At 40.4% G+C, this 23,439-nt stretch overlaps 3 protein-coding genes across 4 annotated transcripts; 2 read left to right on the top strand and 1 right to left on the bottom strand.

Annotated features, from left to right (window-relative positions):
• Positions 1–562: 562 nt before the first annotated feature.
• Positions 563–9,141, top strand: cd9a (CD9 molecule a). Of its 2 annotated transcripts, none has more exons than XM_080475206.1 (8): positions 563–1,232; positions 4,335–4,437; positions 4,535–4,632; positions 5,042–5,116; positions 5,341–5,442; positions 6,609–6,698; positions 7,054–7,137; positions 7,221–9,127. In XM_080475206.1, exons 1-8 carry the CDS (start codon positions 1,164–1,166, stop codon positions 7,284–7,286), a joined length of 687 nt encoding a protein of 228 aa, XP_080331332.1. In that variant the 5' UTR covers positions 563–1,163; the 3' UTR covers positions 7,287–9,127. The 2 variants fall into 2 exon arrangements, with proteins under 2 accessions (XP_080331332.1, XP_080331333.1); XM_080475207.1 differs by lacking the exon at positions 563–1,232 and adding an exon at positions 3,269–3,451 and having other exon boundaries at positions 7,221–9,141.
• bbs10 (Bardet-Biedl syndrome 10) lies at positions 8,009–12,618 on the bottom strand. The gene is made up of 4 exons (XM_080475196.1): positions 12,574–12,618; positions 11,231–11,430; positions 10,187–11,149; positions 8,009–10,068 (listed from the first exon to the last, which is right to left on the bottom strand). The coding sequence occupies exons 2-4, from the start codon at positions 11,419–11,421 to the stop codon at positions 9,264–9,266; spliced, it is 1,959 nt and encodes a 652-aa protein (XP_080331322.1). The 5' UTR covers positions 11,422–11,430; positions 12,574–12,618; the 3' UTR covers positions 8,009–9,263.
• Positions 12,619–15,693: 3,075 nt separating this feature from the next.
• LOC308116802 (synaptotagmin-A-like) lies at positions 15,694–20,220 on the top strand (the record flags this gene model as incomplete). The annotated part of the gene is made up of 8 exons (XM_080475205.1): positions 15,694–15,823; positions 17,559–17,740; positions 18,144–18,254; positions 18,401–18,568; positions 18,856–19,023; positions 19,330–19,447; positions 19,796–19,929; positions 20,014–20,220. 8 exons carry the CDS (start codon positions 15,694–15,696, stop codon positions 20,218–20,220), a joined length of 1,218 nt encoding a protein of 405 aa, XP_080331331.1.
• Between the last annotated feature and the right edge of the window lie 3,219 nt (positions 20,221–23,439).

Genomic DNA, 23,439 nt, shown 5'->3' with positions numbered 1-23,439 from the left:
CAGAATTTCTTTCCTCTCATGCAAGACCCACAACCCATTCAGAACAGGACACTTCTGGCTCAGGACTCACCAGTTGAGGATCACTGCCATGGACTATGTGTTGAGCAGATAAATTCTGTTTGTAAAGTGTCTCTTTTCCTTATTATGCATTTCCTTATTTCTCCGTATTATTGATAAATCCCATCATATACGAAATACATTCATACCTAGGCTACAATAATAAATGTTAAGAACATTGTTGTCTTTAGTATCTTTGAACAATAAGTGTTTGTGTCTGAGAGATAACACATCTTCTGCCATGCACATTACATGTTCACTCTATAGAATACAGTTTGCAAACCAATTTCTTAGCAGGAAATGTCAATTTTTAAATCACAAATAATTGTTGTTCTTAATGTTGACGCAAGCTGCTGTCCAGCTCATTTGGATAGAAATAACCGATACAAATGCGGAGAAAGGATGCACATATATATTTAAAAAAAAATAATGCTTTTTTTCAACAACAAAAGTGAACATGGTCTGTCTGAGTGCGCCGTGCAAATACTCCCAATGCACTGTCTTCATTCGTGTACACTATAATAAATGCATGAACGCGCTTTTCTTATTCTGGGAGAATTACGTCAGCGCACTGACCAGCCAGCGCGCTGCAGGGACTGTGCGAAAAGCACACAGCAGGCTGCTGTTCAGAGCATTGTTGTCCCACTGCATGCAGGAAACACAGACACACAGAGAATGTAGACTATAGGTCAATCTCCCAAAGCCCAGTGCAGGCTTGAGAAAAGATGCACACTACTGTGATTCTGCAGTTGTTCAAAGTAAATGTTGTAAAACAAACATCAACATTGTCGTGTAAAGGTAAAATTCCCCGAAATCCTGGAAAGAACCGTACGACAGACGAAGCAACGACAATTGTGCACTGAAGGGGAAATGGAACTTTCAAGGTCTGTGGACAGAAAGCGGAATTAAAAGGAAGCCACAGGAGGATTTTGCTGTGCAGCCATGTGGGGGCGGACCACTACAGGCGCGCACTACACGAAGCGTCGGCGCGTCGGGAAATAACCTCGATCTGCATACTGACTGTTATTTAGAAGGCGCTTCTCAGCTGTTCTATCCTTTGAATTGGTTTTTACACCGTCTGAAGTCGTGATCCGTAGCCAAACACCATGGCTGCGCTGTCGGGAGGAGAGATGTGCATCAAATATCTCATGTTTGCCTTCAACCTGGTGTTTTGGGTGAGTCTGAGGCCAGAGAATATGTTGTTCCCATGAGCGAGTCGGCGTGTAATTTAAGCTCGGTTTTATGTGAGCGTGTTGGAGCTTGCGCGTTCGCGTGAGTGCAGGTTACTGTTGTGAATGAAATTAGTGTCCCAGATGCGGAATCGTGCGGGGTGCGTACTCACGCACGGTCTCGGTTACTGATCGAAGGATATTGTGAGTGAGTGATTCATGGCACCGAGTACCGTCAAATACAAAGTGTCCCAATGTTTGTGGAGACCAAGCGGACAGGAAGAATAATCCCCAGTGGCCAAGTGACCCAGTTCCACGGCGCACTCTGGACTTTGCGCGCATGGCATTTTAATAATTCCGACATGGGCTAAAGGCACTTTATTGTGGCGAGAGGTGATTTGAATTAAGGGAATAATAATCACAATATTAGTAAAGACTTCTGCTCCGTCACGACACAATAATGCCCAATCCGCCGCGTCCCTGCGTTTATATGTGCGTGGATTGTAGATATCCAATATGGGACATATGCATTCTTCTAAGCCTGCAGGGTGTGTCATAATGTGTTACTGTGTACTGTGTATAATTGTCTGTCTGTGTGTGTGTGTGTGTGTGTGGGGGGGGGGGGGGGTTCAGATGATGTGCCTTTACTAACGTTTGTAATTTGTCCTGCCAGGAATAGCCATTCGTTAGAAGACAGATTGGGTTTTCCTCACAGAGTGTGTGTGTGTGTGTGTGTGTGTGTGTGTGTGTGTGTGTGTGTGTGTGTGTGTGTGTGTGTGCGTGTGTGTGTGTGTGTGTGTGTGGGTGTGTGTGTAGGGTGGGGGGTGGACTACTGTATATCTATTTCGATTAATTGCTCAAGTGTTTCATCAAGAGTCAATTGTTAAAGTTCAAGTTCCAACTGTTTATTACATTCTTCAGCAAACAATACTGTAATGGAATTTTATTAAAATATGACAATTTGAAACAATAGTGTGCTATTTAGCAGTATCATATAATCAATCAATATCATCAGGACACATGCTAATTCAGTTTTCTTCAGTATCATCCTTTTTTTTACCCATTGTTATCACCACCATGAACATTGTTTTAATATAATATGGGTAGATTGATATACTGAGTGATATAATATTTTCAACATGCTGTTGTTTTTTTTAGATGAGTTATACAATTAATTCTCAGTAATCATTCTTATTTCTGTATTAAAATTGGCGAAGTAGAAACAAAAAATGTGACAAAGATCCTGTTACCAACAGGAAAATATTAGTACCCAAGGGCAAATGCTGCTCTTAAAATCTAAAATAAACAAAAACAAACTAAGAAAGTACAAAGTTGCATTAAAAGCACATTTCTCAGATGAGCAAAATGAAACACAGGCACTTGGAAACAGTTGTTGATTGTTCTCTCTTAAAAGAGCAAACTTATTAGCAACCAAAAATGCAGATGAAAATGTTTTAAATAATTCAAACTGTGGGTGGACTCAGTAGCAGCCTATAGTTTTAAAAGTAGCAGATTATGGTGTAAATTGTAAATATAGAAGAGTACAACTGCACATAGTAAGATACCCCCAAAATACTACCTAATTACAGTAGTGTGAGTATTTGTAATTCATTACTTTCACCAATGACGACCACAAGTCACTTGATATTGCCATCTGATCCCATTCATTCTGAATAGATTTGTGTCGGAACACCAAAAACAAAGCTGTCAAGTTGTGTTTTCAACTGAAGCTGCCTCTGGGTGCAGGAAGAGGAACTAACAACACTGCAATCTGCACAGATTCAGTTTAGACATCAGATTAGTAAATCCCCTTCTAAGTAGGTATATTATAGTTTGCCTGAGCAGAGCTTTCTGTGTTACTGCTGGCAGCTCAGTGTCTGCATGTCTTAAACACAGCCAGTATTTACAGACAAACCGTTCATGCGAGACCATGAAACAAAAGAGAGGAAGGAGCAGGCGGGAGTTCACATCACATGCACAGCGAAGGTCCAATAACACTTTTGCTCTTGCCACTCCCTAAAGTTGAAATCAGGTGATTAAATGAAGGCGTGGTGTTGAAAAATGCTTCAACGTTACAAGACCTTGTCCTTTCATTTCTACCCGGAAACAAATTACATGTTAAAACACTCAAAGTGGTGGACTACGGGAGCTGAATCAACATGGCTGTCAGGGGGGGAATCAAAGTTGTGAAATACCTAATGTTTGTCTTCAACATTTTCTTCTGGGTAGGTGCACTTTCATTTTTATTTTGACTTACATAGGTGGGAGAAGTAGAGACAAAGCTCCTTCTAGTCTCACCAACTCACAGTCGGTCATACTTGTGAAGAGCAGGAACTACACACAATGTAGGGCATTATTCAGAACACAACATAACCACAACACGATGAGAATCTCTAAGAGTGACTAAAACGGACTGCTGCCTCTTATCTGACCTCTCAAAGGTAAAAACTAACTGACCGTCTTGGTTGACAAGACTTAAGTGCATGCTTACCTGGACAATAGGACTCAGTAAACTGATCTAGGGATGATATTGAGTGGTTAGCTAAATGATTTAGATACTCAGAGAAATCAGACTAAGAAACATGTTGTAAATTGTACACGCAGCTACATGGTGGCAGATTCCCATATAATGCTTTTTCAAGTACAAATTGTATTTTATTTGTATAGCACCACAGTCATTTCATGGCACATTTACAGAAGAAACAATTCCACATGATAAGAGAAAAGGGTTTCATTTTCTTTTAATAACTGTGTGCGAGTTTAAAAGCAAAAGGAAAATCTTCTTCAGTTTGGTTGTAAACATGTTGTTTGTTGCATATTTAATAAATTGTGATATTAGAAAAACACCCATTGGTTTGTTTGCTGGAAACATACATTAATATTTAGTAGTAAAGCAATTTGGGTGCTTTTTATGTATCTTCATATAATTCCTAATCTTTTAATGTACAATCCTATTATCTAAAAATTCAGAAAGATTTCAACAGATATTTGTTAATAATGGTGAAATGTGCATAAACACAGAGCATTTGGATGTATGAAACATGTTCTTCATGTTTGACCTTTTACTGATTGACTGACATTGATCATATTTGTTTTGGTGCCCTCTAGCTTGCAGGCACTGCTGTATTTGGAATAGGCCTGTGGCTGAGATTAGACCCCACAACCAAAGGCCTGTTTGAAGGACCAGACTCTCCATATGTATTTTACACAGGTAAGATGCTCTCAGTACTTAAGCAGACATGTTGAAGTAACATGTGCAGATTGCAAGCATTCCTGGAATGTGTTTTATTTATTTATTGTGTGTGTAGGTGTATACATCCTCATAGGAGCTGGTGCACTGATGATGGTGGTTGGATTTTTGGGATGTTGCGGGGCTATCCAGGAGTCACCCTGTATGCTGGGACTGGTCTGTACTGCTTATTTTTCCACACTGTAACTGCATCTTGTGTCATTTCTTGTGATTTTGTTACTATAAAGTTAAGCTCTTCACCTAAGTGACTCCTTGAAGCAGCGCTAGTTATGTGGCAAGTGTGGCTAGTATGAAACGTGAGATGTCTGAGTTCATCATTGTTTACTGAGCAGGATCCAGGCCAGAGAGGAGTCTCGAGATTACTCTGTGCTTGCTCCCTCCACCCCACCCAGCGTGTCTATAATCTTCTTGTACTAAATCTCTCAGGAGGAGGAGGAGCCAATGAAAATTAGGTTCAGCTACGCTCAGCTGACCTTACATGTCCACACATGCGTGTGGACACGAGCTAGAGCATGCGTGGAAGCAAACCGTCAGCTGAGTCTAATTTTGTCATCTCTTTGTCCAGTTCTTCTTTTTCCTGCTTATCATCTTTGCTGTTGAGGTAGCAGCTGGAATCTGGGGATTTTCCAACCAAAGCAAGGTAATATAATAAAGGAAGAGCTCAAGTTTCAAGCACTTTAGATAGATTCCATGGGTTATAAGTATCTCAGTATTTTAAAAAGTACTATTTGGAAAGAAGGCCAAGAACAAAAAATACATTTTAAAAGTAATTGCAGGCTTTGTCAAAATAGGAAATATATATATATATATATAGCTACGGTGATGTAAATGAAATAACTTCCTCTTTTGTTTGTTGTCTCACAGGTGGTGAATGATATCTCATCCTTTTACATGCTGACGTACAATAACTACAAACAAAATGGAGCTGCGCACCTCAAAGACACGTTGACAATGATTCAGAGCGGGGTGAGCCACACCTGCACCATTTTTCATTTAGTCTATGTCAAGCTGACAACAATCTTATTTAGGAAGAAATGTATCCTTTTAGACAAACACAGACATATTATTATTCCCACATAAAGCATCTTGTCTTTTAAAAGTATAGCCTACTCATATTTTCATATTAGTTTACTTTTTAATTCCTTCTCATTCAAACTTCATTTGTGAAAGATAAACATGTCGTTACCACTGTCGGGCCAATTGATGGTTAGTATGTTGAAAAAGCTGATCTTTGGCAGATGGGAATAAGCAAATCCTCAGTTTTGGGAAGCAGCTCTAATGACTTAGCTAAGCAGTGAAAAACACATTTTAGATATTAAGAGTATAATTAATAATTTGTTGCTCTTTATTCAAAAGTATATTGTAACTTCGTATGCACAGGTAACACTTTAGCAGAGCTGTCAATACAAGTCATTGAAAGATGGAAACACTTCAAACTGCTGTAAAAGCAGCAATAAAATACTGCTTGTGCAAACACGTCACGCTGTGCACAATGACATTGAAAATGAAATTTCACTGTCTTTCATTACATTTGCTCTGCAGTTCCGTAAAAGGCTGAAAGCAACATCAGTGCAGCCTAGATTAATTTCAGCACTTAACCATGTAACCTTGTTTGTGTCATGTGACCAAAAGGGGCATAGGTGCCCTGTTGTCCAGAATACTAAATACTATTTTCGTTCGATAAAGTCAAAAAGTACCTTTATCAAAACCAATCCACAGGAACAACAGAAATCTTTGAAAAAAGGATGAGGATTTCACAAGACTAAACAGGTTCTTAGCCAGAAGACACAGGAAGTAAACCGATGGACCAACATATGCAGACACCACACAAGGAAGTAGGGCTTGATAAAGATATAGGAGGGAAAATGAAGACTACTTGTGGCATATCAAACACTAACCCTAAAAGTCACACATGCGCATGCATCTTGCCAATCCAGACACAGAGAATAAGAAATGTATTCTCATTTTAAAGAGTTGCCAACATTGTTTCAATCTTCTAACTTCTTGATAAAATCAGGTCTAAGTGAGCCGGAAACTGAATGAAAATGAACATGTTCCACTATTCAGTAAAAGCACCTTCTCTTTTGGAAATGATTGTGTCACTTACGTTGTTGTTTTGTGTATGTTTACAGCTGAATTGTTGCGGCCCAAATGGCATGATTGCAGAAACTGAAAAAGACACGTGTCCTCGGGTAGAGCCAATTGAGGCGCTTCTAATCAAGGTATAACTACACTGCATCTATAGATTAGATGCTCACACAACCAGGTACTTCAATCAAGGATCAAAAAGGAGACAAAATACCATTCAAAATATCCTCCAGCAGATGTTACAGCTGCTCCATTTTATGTGAGCACGGGTTCAATTACAGTAAGTCAGATCCATAATAATGGTCTGATGTGTGTCACAAGTTCATCAGTCTTTCATTTGAAGACGTCAGCCTCCATGCAGTGTTACTATGGCAACAATGGTTTACTGGCGCCTGCACGCTCGCAGGCTGTCTGTTACTCTTGCCATACCAGGAGTCATGCTCGACTCTGGATTGAAGACAGCTGAAATGATTGGCGCCTGTTTTGTAGAGCTGCCCTGACGCCATTGATGAGGTGTTTGACTCCAAGCTGCACATCATCGGAGGAGTGGGCATCACCATTGGGGTTGTCATGGCAAGTATGCCGCCATAACTACAATAAATTACATTCATGTGTATGCTGCCATGATGTATCTGTAATGTACCTCTTTCTCACAGGTGTTTGGGATGATCTTTAGCATGCTCCTGTGCTGCGCCATCAGGAAATCTCGAGAGGTGGTGTGACACCCGCCATCACACCCTTGAAGTCCTTGTTAATGTTGCATGATGTCATTCTTAAGAGGCACACGACTCTCCACTGCCAATAGAAACACTGCTTGTTCATGGTGGAATAACCGAAGCTAGGCTGTGTGCAGATACTTCTGATTTCATTGTGCATCGGCTCTTAATGTTGTGCTGACACTTTAGGCCCACCTTTCTGGATTAGATAAATGCAAAGTGGTTATATAGCCCAAATATAGAATGGGTGTCATCTGTGCTTCAGTGACAATATAGTACAGAAGTGTGTAATTTTGTGGTAATTTGAATGAAATTAGTGTTTGTGAATTGCTAATTATCCAAACAAAGGAGTGTACTGTTGTATTCCAATCACATGAATATTCCAATAACTTGGGCTCACTTGCTGCCATGAACAACGTGGGGCCAAAAATGGCAAACACAACCACTCCAGCACAACACGACAGTAGCCAATGCCTACAATTTCATTCTTTACAACACTGAAGTAAAATCATGATGATAGTAGCCAACTGAATGCCAAGCTGTAAACTGCAATAACTGTGGTTTTACCCAGCTGTGTGTTTATAATAGTAGCATTTGGTTTTTTCAAGGTATTTGCATTTCAGTTGTTCCTTTCCTTTATGGTTCCATACCATAATTTGCCCATTCTTTAAAAATGCCTTTTCATGTGTTTGTCACATTTTTAAGTAGTTTTTTTTTTTTTTTTTTATGTAAAATTCTTAATAATAAGTGTTTATATGGTTCATGCTGTTTGATAATGTATTTTATATTGTTCTAGTTATTTTACAGCTACTGTATTGATTTGTACCATGTGCACTGTTTCACAGAGACAATAATTAACAATAAGAGCCAAATAAACTTCAGTGTACTCAATCATCTGAGTCTGATGATCCTGCAGTTTGTACACACTAGGCAATACTCTAGAGTTCAATGGTGACTTAGTTACATGTAGTTACAGTAAGTTAGAAATGATTTTGCGGATAATAATTTTGCTGTTGGCTGCATCATGTGCAGGATTCAGGGACAGGCAGAGATTAGAAAGGTGTGGGTGTCCTGATCAGGCTGCCAACATTCGGATTTGTTTTTATGTGTGCATTGAGAAGAAAACATTTTGAATTCCGCTGTGAGCTTTCCCCCTCGTTGTTATTAAGGAACATCCACTGTGACTCATGTGGATCGCCATCAAAGCCAAGACGTTTCTTTGTTTTGGAATAATCCTGTCCCAGCTAATTTATGTAACATCCGTCTTCACAGCTAAAGACAAAAGGGTACAGTAAACAACATGATTTATCTATGGTTGTGAGTCATGGTAATATCTCAGTGACTCATAATGCCCTCCCCCCCCAAAAAATGATGAAAATAGTTAGCGTTACTCTGATTACAACGTCAGGAAGTGCACTTTGATTTGGTTGTTGACAGTTGGGTGTTGACCTTGCAAATGGTTCGCCCGACTCTATAGTGATAACACTGATTGTGAAAAGCAGTGTGTCCTTGTTTGTTGGTGTGTATGAGGTCTATGTAATTGTGGTGTCCAGGGGAAGTGGTCAGGAAAACTGAGATAAGAAGAAAAAAAAAAAAACGTAATGTTGAGACGAGGAAGCAGGCAACTACCATCATCATTCACAAAGTAGATAAATATTTAACACAGTTAGCACAGTCGGTATTATACAAAGATTAGCAGAGGATATGTTTTTGTCCTTCACTGTTCACAAGATACCAGACTGCCTCAGATTTTCATTGGTCTTTGAACTGCACCACACATATCAAAAGTACCAGAAAAAGTAATTTAATGTCTGTAGAGTGTAAAAACCTTGCATATAAAGTGTTATAAAACAGACAATACAAACACTGTCTAATAAGTTCTTTAATAAAGTGCAAATTATTTGTTCTGAGTTTTCAACAGTACCTGAATAAGCCTGGGGAGAAGATATGCTAATGCTCCTTATATTTGCACACAACAAAATCTCAAACCTCATCTTCGTCCTCCCAGGAAGTGTTTGTGAGTGCGTGTGACCGACTGTGAGGAGTAGTGCGAGTACGGAGAATGGCGTCCACCCGAAGGAGACTTGTTAGACACTGCAGCACAGAAAGGAGCAGCTGGTATTTACAGGAGACGGATTCAAGGCCAAAATCCAACGTAAAATCTTTTGTCGACATGTCACCCATCCCATGACGAGAGCTCAGTTTACTTTCCTCTCCATGTACAGACCTTGCGGTGTGCTCGTGTTTAGGCATGAGGTCTAAAAGGTGGGAACGATTTGAAAGAAAACTCACGACCCTTGTTTGAGTCTCCAGGAAACCTCGCCGACGGTGAGAGTAAATCTGACGAGGGACGCTCAGCAGGGCGTTTGCCAATAGCTGAGAGACCGCAATAGGTGTCTTTTCAGAAAGTGAAACTGAACAGTTGTGGCTGTGGTGTAGGACAAGGGCATGGTGTAAGACAAACTCAAATGTCCCACCAGCAGGTATCACACAACCCCTCTGGAAAACTTGTTTATCGTGGGAAAGTGTATCTGAGAATTGATATGCTGTGCTGTCGGTCTGACGGTCTCCATGTTCGGTGGTGCCAATAAGAGACGCCAGTTTTCCCCTGGATGTTGTATCTACAGTCAGAGGCAGGGGCTCCCAAGTTGTGAGTAACATGCGGATGGAGTCTCGAAATGCACTTGCGTACTGGTCGGTCTGCCCCTCCCCTGGTGCACAAAGTACCAGACTGCAGGGTTTGACCTTGACCATTTCTCCTGAATCATGGAAAGCCACGTGGACATACCTGTGGAAGATTAAAAGCTTCTATTAATCAAACTTGGTTTTGAAAACAAGAGACCTATGGAACTCTAAACAAACAACAAAGGAGAAAGAGAAGAGTTTTTTTTTTTTTTTTTAAATACCTATGGGCTCCCAGCTGTATTGGTCGGCAAAAGGAAAGTGTAGCAACGTGCTGCGGCCCGATTATCCAACAGTCAGAGACTGGAGTGGCACCACTTAGCTGAGCAAAAACAGAAAGTTCATCTTGGCTGACACACTCTACAATGCACATCTGCGCCTGTGTGGCTAAGGCCAGAGTGGCAGCAGACTGTTTCACTGCACAGAGAAGTAAGGAGACCCCCAACGTTTGCAGGTTTGCAATGACACACTCGAGAGACCTTTCGATCCAGGCATTAAAATGCATGATATTGTTTCCTCCCACTGCGCCACCTGCCCCCACTTCAAGTACTTCTCCTTCATCGAGGATTTTTGGCTGTAGGTAACCTGTAAAAACTACAGCTTTAATTGATTGCTGGTTATTAGGAGGGACCGGCGTAGCAAAGTCCCTGTGAATGACCTGCCCCTCAATCAAGTGTGAAGCACTGACAGGAAAGCCTGATACAGGTGTATGCAGTGCAGGGAAGTTGTCATTTAAATACTGAATTGAGAGGGAAGGTAGACATTTTTGACACTTCCAGTGATTCAGCAATCCAAACATGAGGTCACTGACAAAGTCACAGTGCACGTGACTGAGGCGGGTGCGAAAAAAAGAAGCCAGCAGCATTTGGACATACATATTGTTTGTTTGATCTGAAGATTGTGCTTTGGCAGTGAACTCCTCCCAAGAAATGCAGCATCCATAAGGTACAACTTCTGTAATGATGATCTCATCTAACTCCGTTGACGCAAATGCGAGCAGTTTGTCAGCTAAACACCTGGCAGAGGCCGACTCTGCTGCTTCTTTGGAGTTATAGGATTGAGACACGCGGGGCTCCTTGTTGGCTGTTGTATTAATCATCCTTAGCAATGACGCCAGCAGCAAGATAAAGGTCTTGGATCCATCGCCTGTTGCAGTGCTGTGCTTCCTGACACACTCCACCACAAACCTAAATATGAGGAAAACAGATTACACTAAAGCACAGACAGCACACAGAGGAGTTTACCATTACATGTTAATAGGTGTTTACCTGGCCACTGGATTCTCCAGTTGCAGAGCTGTCAGTACACGTGTCCCGCTTCGACTCAACATCGCCTGTCCTGTGTCTCGAGTGAACAGCACCTGTCCCCCCTCGGGGCCAAAACTGCGAAGGACGACTGACTCCAGGACACCCACAGCCTGCAAGACATCTTTCATGTGGACATGCTCCAGTGGCAGCATCCTCACACCCTGTAAGAGGCAACATCACAAAAACAAATGTTTGTACCAACACGATATAAACAATAAACACAAAGCCTGCATTTATTGTTGTTTTAATATATGAATCATCTAAGCAGTGAGACATTTCACCTCAGCAAGTCTCATTTTCAAGAAAGATCCTTCTTTTGAGATTACCTGTGCATGTTCCCACCAGACAATCCCACTTCCTCTCATAACGCAAAGAGTGAAGAAACTATATGTATGTTAAGTAAATAGATAGGAATCTGTGTGCAGGTGGTCTGTATGTTTTATGATTTTCACCATATGCACGTCTGTTGACTTGTTACCAATGTATTGATCCTTTGCCTGGTCTGGGCTGGGACGGGCTACAGCACCACCAAACCCCAATCCTGATATAAATGATTGGATGATTAAAGATCAACTATGTGCTCCTCACAGGTCATAATAGTTGTTACAAAAAGTTGCATTTAGGCTAATTGTATGTCACACGGAAGGAAAGTGATCACTGAAAGGATTCAGTAGAGGTCAATAGAATGGATCTAAAACGCCAAAGCAGCGAGTGACAGCCACTGGCTGATGGGCTTCAGATGGCTGGCAGATCATGATATAATTAAAAGATCTGGGACTTCTTGGCTGGTGTTTGACCTGTTGGCTAAGAAAGCAGCAGGCACAATGCCATCATGGTGAAGGTGTAAGCGTGACGTCTTCGGGCGATTGAAAATATGATATCCGTAGAAAAGTGCTGAGCAGAAGAATGTGTTTATCAAGACTGCAGCAGACAGGGTTTCTTTTTGTTTGAATGGCCACATGTAGCTTCGTTTTACCTCACGAGACTTGTAGGATCTGCAGCATACGTTGCAGAAAGGTCTCTATAATAATTGAGGATCTACAGAGAACACAGTCATCTGTCTCACAGCGATTTATGTCACTATTCCCCAAATCCTCACCACTGACTGGGACGGTGGCTACGTTAGCATTAGCTCCTGGCAGCCTCGCTCTCTGTATGTACTCATTTACCAGCGGCTCACGCATTATTTCTGTGATTAGAAAAACTGACATCCGTCATATTACAATCGCACATTCTACGCACTGCTCCAAACAGTGCCTTTCTTTGTAAACGTGAAATAATTTGATCCAGACATACATACGTACGTTGTCAAAGGGACGCTCAGCTGCGTCTCCTGGAGACGGGACTTCTTCTGTGGTGGATCTTCTCATTCACAAACAAGCACTGCCACCTAGCGGAAGTTCACCACTAATACACACTGCACAGGTCATAGTTTCTGCCAGTTTTTTTTTCTTTATCAAACGATGCACGGATTGTTTTATGTCCACATTCATTCACTGCACACTTTTAATTTCAATCATGCAGCTTGAAGGACATGCTCAGTTTTTTCAATTTGTTTTTGTTTTTTCCTAAATGCTAAAATTATTTGCACAGATCTCATCTGGTTGGTTAGAATCTATCTGACTACATTAAGTACAGATATTGCCTCTGCGATCAGATCATGCAGCACTTTGTTCTCTGTCATGACGGACATAATTCTTCATGACATTAGTCCCATATTTTGGATGTCTTCTGTTTAAATGTCAATTTGGGCTGAGAAAACACCTCCCTCCCATATATATTGTACGTTTGAATCTCTTTCCTTCATGGTTTGGCCTCGCATGTTTTTTGTCTTTGGCAGGAAATGACAGGGAATAATTATATCCATGTATTTATCAAGAAATGAAGCATAATCGGCAACGGGCATTAAAGGTGTCAGGTCAGGGTTGTACGATGCCTAAAAAAATAATGCCAATTTGGCAAGCAGTGATAACCTATCTCCAATCTTTGTTATAAGTGAAGGAAACACAGGAAATGCATCTCTACACGTGGCTCAAACAGAGGTTATGACGCCGCCCTCTTTCCCTCTGTCTCATCCCTCCTTGTGTACAGTATCACTGGAACCTCAAGGTGATCTAGGCGGGGCGGGAACATGATCTCTGTGTTGCTGCAGAAACCACATCCTAAGTTTCTAAATCAGGCAACATCATCTATACATAGACAATATGAGACAGTCCTGCAGGTCCTGTCAGATGTACAGATTCAAGCATGCACACACACACACACACACACACACACACACACACACACACACACACACACACACACACACACACACACACACACACACACACACACACACACACACACACACACAGAGCTGTCCACTGTGAATGTAAATGTCCTCTAGTGCTGAACTTTCACTATGCTAACGAGCTTTTAAAAAGCCGTGTCACTACACTAATGAATATGTATCAGTGGCCCGTTGAGGGTGACCTGCAGGGGTGGGACAGAGGTCACGAGAGGTGGGGCATCAGGAATAAGGACCAGCAGCCCCCTGAGACCTGAATGGACAGAAAAAGAACACACACACACACACACACACACACACACACACACACACACACACACACACACACACACACACACACACACACACACGACAGGGCTGCAAATTCATCTATACGAACCCAAGATCTATCGTGGTCCACCCTCCCTCTCGTCGCTCTTCAATCTTACTTACACACGCCTGCACTGATCGTCTTCTTGTCTCAGAACTGGTGAGGCACAAAAACAAAAGCGCAAGGTGATGACACTTACCTCACCACACCGTTCCTCCCCACCTCTCCAGTTCTAACACCCTCTCTCCTCTATCTCCTACACTTCTCTTGAAGGAAAGTACATGTGAGGCTGAATATTGTCACCCAAGCGACTCAACACAGGTAAGTCAGCTCCTTTTACATTTTACCTCTCATTTTTATCTAATTGTTTCATTAGTAAGTGAAACTTCAATATTTGTTCAATCTTGACTGATTTATGTAAATACAAACTATGTGAATTCTCAGCAATGGACTAAAGATTAAACAAAGAAATACATTTATGAGTAAATTCTTCATTTATCATTCATGCTTTAGGGATTTTTTTCAATCTAGAAAAATGTTAAATGAGTTAGAGAAGGTTAAGAAAATTTGCGGTGAGGCTGTTCAAACTGAGGCAGTGTAAAATTTGCCAGTTTAGTGAATCACAGCGATGAAGTGTATACCATATATGTTATATTGTATAGGATTCTGAATTGGCATAATCGCCTCACAGAGTAAAAAAACAGTTTTAACTGAGCAGAGAGTCAAGGCTCATTTGACTTCGAACCTTATTCATCTAAAGTGAAAATTATGATATTGATATATAAAAATATGCAGTATACAAAAACCTAGAATATGTGAAATATTTGTCAGTGCATAGTGACACAAACATAATTCATCCATCATAATCTGAAAAACCTGTTTGAAATACATTATGATCTCTAACAGAGGACAGTGGTATAATAATAATAATAATAATAATAATAATAATAATAATAATAATAATAATAATAATAATAATTATAATAATAATATTAATAATAATAATAATAATAATAATTATAATATTAATATTAATAATAATAATAATAATAATAATAATAATAATAATAATAATAATAATAATAATAATAATAATAATAATAATAATAATAATCCCACATCTATAAATGCATTTTTCACTTTTGTTCCTGCGATTGTCAGTGCGTCAGAGCCGGTTTCTGTCTCAGGATCAGGTGTTTTTTGAGATGACTGGTGTATAATTCTGAAAATGCAGACATAAACTAAGATCAGTGTCTGCTTCGACGTGTGATCTTGTCTGCTGATTCAGCCGCAGATACTCAATACCTGTTATGTCTGCAGAACAGAGAGCAACATAACACAATATGTTGTGGAGGTAAAACGTTCGCTGTGGAACTTTCCTCTAATTTAGTTTCTTTGCCCGCACCAAGCGTGACCTTGGTACAGTTCTCACCTCTGGCAGCTCAGTGTGGGACAGCTGAGGTCCACGTGTGACGCTTCAACCCCCACCTCGCCCTACACCTCCATGTCAGTGCATTTGGCAGAGACAGCAGGTTTCACATCCTGTGTTCAAGTGTTATTGCCAGGCCAGCAGAAACCAGAGAAGTTATTTGACACTAGCGTTCATACAGTGACTATAAGCACATTATTGCTTCAAATATATGATCGATACTTTGCTGTGCATGCTTGTTTACATTGTTTATTTAATCATTTAGAGCAGCAACTTTTCCTTTTTTGTTTCATGGAGAATTTTCTAAAAGTGGTGTATGTTGTGATTTCTCTTTTAGGAACTGAGCCTTATTTTTATGTATCTCCATTTCTCTGAATTCTGGATTATCTCCTATAATGACCGGGAACCGGCGAGCTGCACCGAGCCCCTCATCTCCCCCTATTTATCTGCAAAATGCAACAAGCCCGTCTGGCCAAAAACCATCCGGAGGGCACAAGTTCATGAGTGAACTACGCAGCATCCACAGTGAGTCAATAAACACATAAATTAAGTTCCACACCTCTGAGTTAACTTGAGAAACCTTGACTCAAAAATGATATGCATGTATTGATTATCATAAGGGTTCTCTGGCATATCAGAGCCAATCTTATTTACAACTACACTTCAGGTAGTCACACAGAGACTTATTTACATAATATGAAAGCGATACCGACTCAGCAGTTTGCACAAGGTCAGGACATCTGAAAGTGTAAATATTCAGAACATTGCAGATTTTCCATCGTTACAGGAGTTTTTTAGGATGCTTATAAAACTTCACTAACACTCTCTAAAACTTTAAAATGAAGAGGCATGTCCCATTCCCTATTCTCTTGGACTGGGAGGAGACAGTCACACTGATGAAGCATAAAGTGTTCAATAGAGGCACAAGATGTTTGTTCCAGGAATGTGTGCAGATGTAACTGTACATGAAATAGATAGATACAGATCTATTGTTGTGGGGAATAATAGATCTTATTACCAGCCGTGTATAAAGTTTCTTTTACAGAAGAAATAAGATATGTGTTTATAAAAACAGCAAAGTTATTTACACAAATGAGTGAAATGTACGTATGTACATTATTTTATGCCATTTTGGTTCATCAAGTCAAAAAAAAAAAAAAGATCTTGTTTGAACAGGACATTGATAAGGAAAGTTTTGCAACCGTAAATCTGCAGTGTTGCTTTCTCAGCCATGCTGGCAATCTGTCATAGACATCTGGGTGTGCCTTTTCTCAGTGACCATGTCCTATTAACTGTTTCATTTAGGATCATCTTATACATTGTAAAAAATATTTTACACTTTTCATAAACGATTTGCACTGATGGACAACAGGAACATTTTATTATATTTTTATGTGTTATTTTTTTCAGAATGTTTCCATGTTTAGGAAGCACGATAATAATAATGACGAAGACATACACATACAGTGATCAAAATAAAAGTAAAACATATGTTTTAAAAATGCAAAGTGAAAAAAAACCACCAAAAAACCCAAAGCATTTTTACTTTGAGCCTAAAATCTGTTGAGGCGGGTACTCCCAGTTCTGGAGGGAGACCGTCCTGCATGGTTTAGACGTGTCACTGCTTCAAACCTAATTGTAAAATGTAGTGCTTAATCCTTGATAGTTTTCTGCAGCTTTTCAAGGTGATGCACCAATTTATAATTTAAGTTTGTTTGGAGAAAGAAGGGGCTGAAAACATGTAGGTTTGTGCATAGAACACAGACATTCATTTTCCCACTACAAAGTGCAACATGTTCTTTCTTCTGAGTTTATAATGGGAACTGGTTGTGCGCCAATACACTGAAGAATGTAAATTGTAATTTATCATCATTGATAATCACATTCCCCTTGATAACAGAGAAAAAAATGCTTTTACAAGCATTAGCTGGGGATCTGCGCTCCAGTCCCCCAACAAACAGATCCATCCTTTATACGCTTACTTTGCTTTCTGCCAGGTGAGAAAAAGGCCAAACAACATCACAGTTTTAAATCACTAACCTTGTGGGGTATAGGCTCAGCCTACACTGTACTTTTCAGTGTACTTGATATTCTATTGACCCTGTGTGTCACAAAGAGAGGAGAAATTTTATTATTGTCCGTGAAATATAGTTAAGGAGAAACTTAGGGATAACCTCCAGAACACAGAGTCCAAGCAGCTGCCTGAGAATGTGTGTAAAATATTAATATATCCTCTATGTGTGTTTCTGTGGACCCGCAGTGCCATCATGGGCTGTTGCTGGCCTTTGCATTGTGAGTTTGTGCGTGGTGTTGTCATGTGCAGTGTGTGTGTGGAAGAAGTGCTTCAAAAAGAAGGACAAGGACAAAGACAAGGACAAGAATAAGGGACAAGAGAAGAGCAAGGGAGTCTTTGACACCGAAATGGATGGAGGTTACAATGAGGTAAGCGACGCATTGTCCTTGCAACATATCGCTGTCCTGACGTTCGGGTCACACAGGAGTAGTAAAGCTGTTGGGGCATGTCAGGACTAATGGATGTTTTGCACAATCCCTCATGTTATAGTAAAAGTTGATGTGAGGTAGGAGATAGGTGGTTTCGACTATCCCCAAAGATGCACGTCACATTTAAACCCAATGACGATGGAAAGTGTTACTGGAAGATAAGTATTAGTACCTTTGATTGTGCTGTTGCATATCATAAGATCTAATCATAGCACAAACAGTTGTCGCACAAGGTGTGTGGACGGTTACTTTTCAAGGTGTGTGTGTGTGTGTGTGTGTGTGTGTGTGTGTGTGTGTGTGTGTGTGTGTGTGTGTGTGTGTGTGTGTGTGTGCACGCGCACAGACCCTGAAAGAAGAACTTAAGGAAACAGATCTGTCAGATAACGAGCCAAAGGAGGAGGAGAAGCTGGGCAGATTGCATTTCACATTAGACTACAACTTCACAGAAAATTCAGTGAGTTCCCGCTGTTCATTGTGACATGTTTTAGCTCGCCGTGTGCCAATCTCTAAATGTCACATTTTAATACTATTCTTCTCTCTGTCAATTACACTGACTGTCTTCTGCCCTCTCTGTTACTCCCCTGTGCTACCTGACTCCAGCTGGTGGTGGGCATCTTGCAGGCGGCAGAGCTGCCTGCCATGGATGTGGGAGGGAGCTCTGACCCGTATGTTAAACTCTACCTGCTGCCCGATAAAAAGAAAAAATTTGAAACCAAAGTTCATCGAAAGACTCTCGAACCCAACTTTAATGAAACGTTTACTTTCAAGGTACAATGAATGCAGCAATACAAAATTGTGTCACTTTATCTGCACACAACATGTGTGTACAAACTGAACTCGTGTAATAAGCTCTCTGTATGCAGAAATGTAACAGGCCCAACAAATGTGGACTATGTATAAAGACTTAACAGCTATGCCCTTTAACGTCTATGGAGCTCAGCCATGTTTAATGAAAATGTTTTCTAAAGTCAAAAACTTTAGGAAGCCAAACAAAATCTGCTATTTGGCCATGCTGTAAGTGTTGTGTTTTAATTGATTTTAACTCTGATGTGTAGGTACCATACACTGAGCTGGGGGGGAAAACACTGGTGATGACCGTGTACGACTTTGACCGCTTCTCTAAACATGACGCCATTGGAGGTGTGAAGATCCCAATGAGCAGTGTGGACTTCAGCCAGTCTCTGCAGGAGTGGAGGGATCTGCAGAAGGCAGAAAAGGAGGAGGTGAAAACCCACTGTGAGAAGTGGAAAACAGCTGAACTTAAATTTTTTTTATTTTAGTTGTCCCAGAGCTGGGTCTTTTTTAAATGCATTATATTTGTGTAAAATGTGTTTTCTGTTTGTTTAGGTAGCGGACACTCTTGTGTCTCTGTCTTTTTATATATACAATTTTACGACCAAGAATACTCCACAATCTTAAGTATTTTGAGAAATAGTACAGCCTCCACAGCAGTTTTTTTTTTTGTCAATGTATTATTCAAGAAGCAAAGATATACCAACGAGATGCTCACTTCATTCTCTGTGTATTAGAGTGAGCGGCTGGGAGACATATGTCTGTCCTTGAGGTATGTGCCTACAGCTGGGAAGCTGACAGTGGTGATTCTGGAGGCCAAAAACCTGAAGAAAATGGATGTGGGCGGATTATCGGGTGAGCAAAACTGCAAAAAGTACAGATTCACATCAGAGTTTGCCCCCACTGTCGTGTCTTTGTTGCTAAAATGCAGGAGATTTTTTCAGAAGAAGAATTTTTGTACTTCTCCAATTCAATTTAAAGGAACATATTTTTAAAACGTAAGAAATATTCATGTCTGTAGGCTTTACTGTATTATATGGGAATCTCACAATAATCGTGACTTGTTAGCTCTCCGTCAGTTTTTATTCACTCATATGTTGTACTTTTACAATAGACGATATGTTTTATTGTTTGAGTTTCTGCATCGATGCCAGTTTGTTGATCTGCTGCTCTGACATAAAGCCTCCGTGTTTTTACTACCAGACCCTTACGTGAAGATTCACTTGATGCAGAATGGGAAAAGACTCAAGAAAAAGAAAACAACGATTAAGAAAAACACTCTGAACCCTTACTACAACGAATCTTTCAGCTTCGAAGTGCCATGTGAACAAATAGAGGTACACAAATCTGTGCATGCACATGCAGCCACGTAAATACGGCCATCAGAAAGTCACTGCTTTTGTCTCTGTGTTCATTTGCAGAAGGTACAGGTAGCCGTGACCGTGTTGGACTACGATAAGATTGGGAAGAACGACGCCATCGGGAAGGTATTGCTGGGTAGCAACAGCACTGGGACGGAGCAACGCCATTGGGCAGACATGCTGGCGAACCCGCGCCGACCGATTGCCCAGTGGCACAGCATCAAGCCCGAGGAAGAAATCAAGGCAATGATTTCCAACAAGAAATAAAACATTCTTCACCAGTCAGCAAAGGAAACCTAGCATTTACCTCAGCTACTTGCAGTGCGTGTTCCTCCCTCTTACCTACCCTGCTTTAAAAACAAGCAAAGCAACTTAACTTAGTAAATCTACCCGACGACACTCTGCTTTATTCTTGATCAAAGTCACTATTACCGACTGCAGGCTTCCTTCCCTCAGTAATTTTGCCATCCTACTTCTGACCATACGGTTATTTTAAACAAAGTCGTATCACAATGTACAGAAAATAAACTCATTGTTTGTTTGTTATGTCTTGTGAGAGTAATCTGTTCTGATCTGTGCTGTTCAATGCTGAATACAACGGTGGTTATCCTGAAAATTGTAACAATCTAAAGCACTTAAATGTAAAGAAATGACTCTAATTTTAGTACTTACATAATTCAATATCATCATTAATATTGAGCTTAAATTATTCACATTTCATTTACATTTTGTACAATGGCAGCAGCTTAAAAAACATTTATATGAGCTAAGAAAATGTTCGAATTGAACTTTTGGAGCACAGCCGAGAATTAAAGAAAAGCCAAGTCTTGACATCATAAATTATAGATGGGTATTGCTTCACATCACAGGCAAAGTGAAGAGAATAAAAGGCCAGAAACTACAACAGAGATGTTTTTTTCTTTTTTTAAATAAATTCTCCCAGCCTTGATGTTTATTGCATAAGAATAATAAACTAGTCGTTTCTCACAGCTGACACTTTGACTTCTGTAGGAAACACTTATCGTGTTTCAATCAGCATTAACAATGGTTTTGATTTGGTTTGGCATGCACTACACCAAGACCTTCAAAATGGACTGGATGCAATCCAACTTGTAGTAATTCATTCACATATTTACCACCTGCAATATGTTGAATTATATTCACAAATAAATACTTATTTATCTAAATTGTGTTAAATTATATACTGTTAATCTCCGGCTATTTCTTTTTCTTTTTTTTTTATCCTGATGTTTAGATTTTGCCTCTGGCATCAATTTCTAATGAAATAGTTTAGTCATTGTAGTGGGCAGAAACTGATATTAATTGTGTTGTTAATTATAATAATTATTGTATGCATTCCTTGATAAACAACCAGTTCAATCAGGATATCACTGGTGGGTTTTCTGACTTATTACCTTGTGCTCTGAAGCACAACAAATTGCAGCATGATGGCAGCGGTTCCGTACATGCAGATAATGCAATGCAAAACTCATCATCGAAGAGGAACCTAGTAATTTTATAGAAATAAACAGAATGTCAAACATGTGCTTCAAGCAAAGCGCGTGTGAGGGCCCGGTCGAAGAGTTCGTTTCCTTTGTTAAGTGCGAGCGATCGCTTCACTTTGTCTGTGACCAGGTAGAGTACTGGTTGAATGTGTACGGGTGAAAATGGGTTGAAAAGCTACTCTGGCAATGTTTGAGGGAAGACATTAATCAGTGGCTTAAATTAGGACTATAGGGCTGAAATTGTGATGGACAGGCATGTCTTTTGAAGCATGATGAAAGGTACGTTGGAGTGTCTGCAATTGCCTCAGTGCAATTTTCTGCAAGATCTTTTGTGAACCCGAACCAAGTAATTGCTTGTTGCATGGTCCAAATTGTAGTTATTAAGGCAAAATTGAGAACCTTGTAGAGAATAAACTCTGGAAGTGCATCTCCTTACATAGTTTCTGGTCAGCCCCTGGGTTGGAGCTGCTCCCAGAGTTTCTTGCCATGCGTTGAGCATATTGTACATATTCTCAACAGTAACTGTAATAACTTAAAGTGACATTGTTGTTGTGCATTATGCACAGGCTAAATGTTGCACAGACTGTACATTAGGATGAACAACACATCACAACTTCATCCCACAACATAGAGACAAGGATATGGCTGGATTACAAGTGAGGTGATGTCAATGATGTCAATAGCAAGATTAGATGAGAAGAGGACATGACTCATAGGGTATCAACGACCTGTCCATGTACAAGCCAGATCCAATCAGTATTGACTAATTTATTGAGAGCAGCTATTGATCAGGAAATTAGTTACAATTGAAAAACTAACAGATCCAAAAGGTGACCTCAAACAGCAACCAGTCTATAAACAGATATCACTTTTGAATTTGGAAAAAAAGGGATACTTTGACTTTTAGTTTTCTCAGCCCCCAGTGGCCTTAAGGGTTAATTTTTGAAGAGCTCTAGTGTAATCTACCTATGCATACCTCAAATAGTCTAAATCATACATTTAATTCAAATTAAGAGGAAAAAGGCAGTATTGACATGAAGATATGAATGTAACTTGACAAAAAGCCCCTCCGTTTAGTGCCATTTCCTCGAGGGATTTGAGTGTGGTTAATAAACATCAAATGATTTGCAAAAAGTATAGGTCGAGAGCAATGAAATAATATTCATTTAAACAATATCAAGTGAACACTCCAGATTCAGATGATGATATTTCCCAATGGTTTCTGAGCAGGCAAACGAACCACAATACCACTTTAATGCACCTGGCTACTTCTAAGATATCAATTTCTTGGGGGAAATGCTATTTGTTGTTGTTGTTGTTCTTCTTCTTTTTCTTCTTCTTCTTCTTCTATTTGTGTAGGTTAATGGCATTTGGCTATTCCCAATTAAATGCAAAAATCTATGTTTACGAGAGTACATTTTTCAGGAATATCATATCTTAAAACGAAACATTGTGGTGTAATGTCAGTTTGGATTTCCAATAGCCACATGAGCTCTCCACACAAGCACATGACTGGGTCTTTTCCGCTTCCCACTTACACGTGAACGCGCCATATACATTGTTGCAAATACTTTTAAATTTCCCATGACGGACCGCAGCGGAATAAACACTGTGAACACTGGAATCTTCGGGGTACAGTGAGGTTTCAGTCTCTCAGGTTGTGTGAGAGAGACTCTTCTATCAAAGGTGTCCCAGCCGTGTCACGTGAGCAGATAGACGATCCACGCAGAAACCTTCAGGTGTGAACCCGGCGGTGCGGTGATGGAGCTCCGGCAGCCGCCCGAGGAGGATGAGGAGTGACGGAGCAGCACAGGCTTACCTGCCCACACAGGTGTAGCTCCTCGTCATCCGCTCACGAGAGGGGGGAAGGTTTCCACATCCTCCTGGTACTGTCGCCACCAAACGGTCCTGATCGCTTTCCTCCCGGGACAGTGGACATGCACCCTTAAAGTTTCTGCGGGACTTCCTTCCGGACTCTGAG

This window comes from Lipophrys pholis (genome assembly GCF_963383615.2).
Source record: "Lipophrys pholis genome assembly, chromosome: 11".
In the NCBI taxonomy this organism is placed as follows: domain Eukaryota; kingdom Metazoa; phylum Chordata; class Actinopteri; order Blenniiformes; family Blenniidae; genus Lipophrys; species Lipophrys pholis.
The sequence above is the reverse complement of the archived record's forward strand: the minus strand, read 5'-3'. Positions and strand labels throughout refer to the sequence as shown.

Coding starts and splice junctions, on each gene's coding strand:
- cd9a (XM_080475206.1), top strand. CDS start 1,164: ATGGCTGCGCTGTCGGGAGGAGAGATGTGCATCAAATATCTCATGTTT. Junction 5,117..5,340: donor GATTTTCCAACCAAAGCAAG/GTAATATAATAA, acceptor GTTGTCTCACAG/GTGGTGAATGATATCTCATC. Junction 5,443..6,608: donor TGACAATGATTCAGAGCGGG/GTGAGCCACACC, acceptor GTATGTTTACAG/CTGAATTGTTGCGGCCCAAA.
- bbs10 (XM_080475196.1), bottom strand. CDS start 11,421: ATGCTGCCACTGGAGCATGTCCACATGAAAGATGTCTTGCAGGCTGTG. Junction 11,150..11,230: donor CTGGAGAATCCAGTGGCCAG/GTAAACACCTAT, acceptor CCTCATATTTAG/GTTTGTGGTGGAGTGTGTCA. Junction 10,069..10,186: donor ATACAGCTGGGAGCCCATAG/GTATTTAAAAAA, acceptor AATCTTCCACAG/GTATGTCCACGTGGCTTTCC.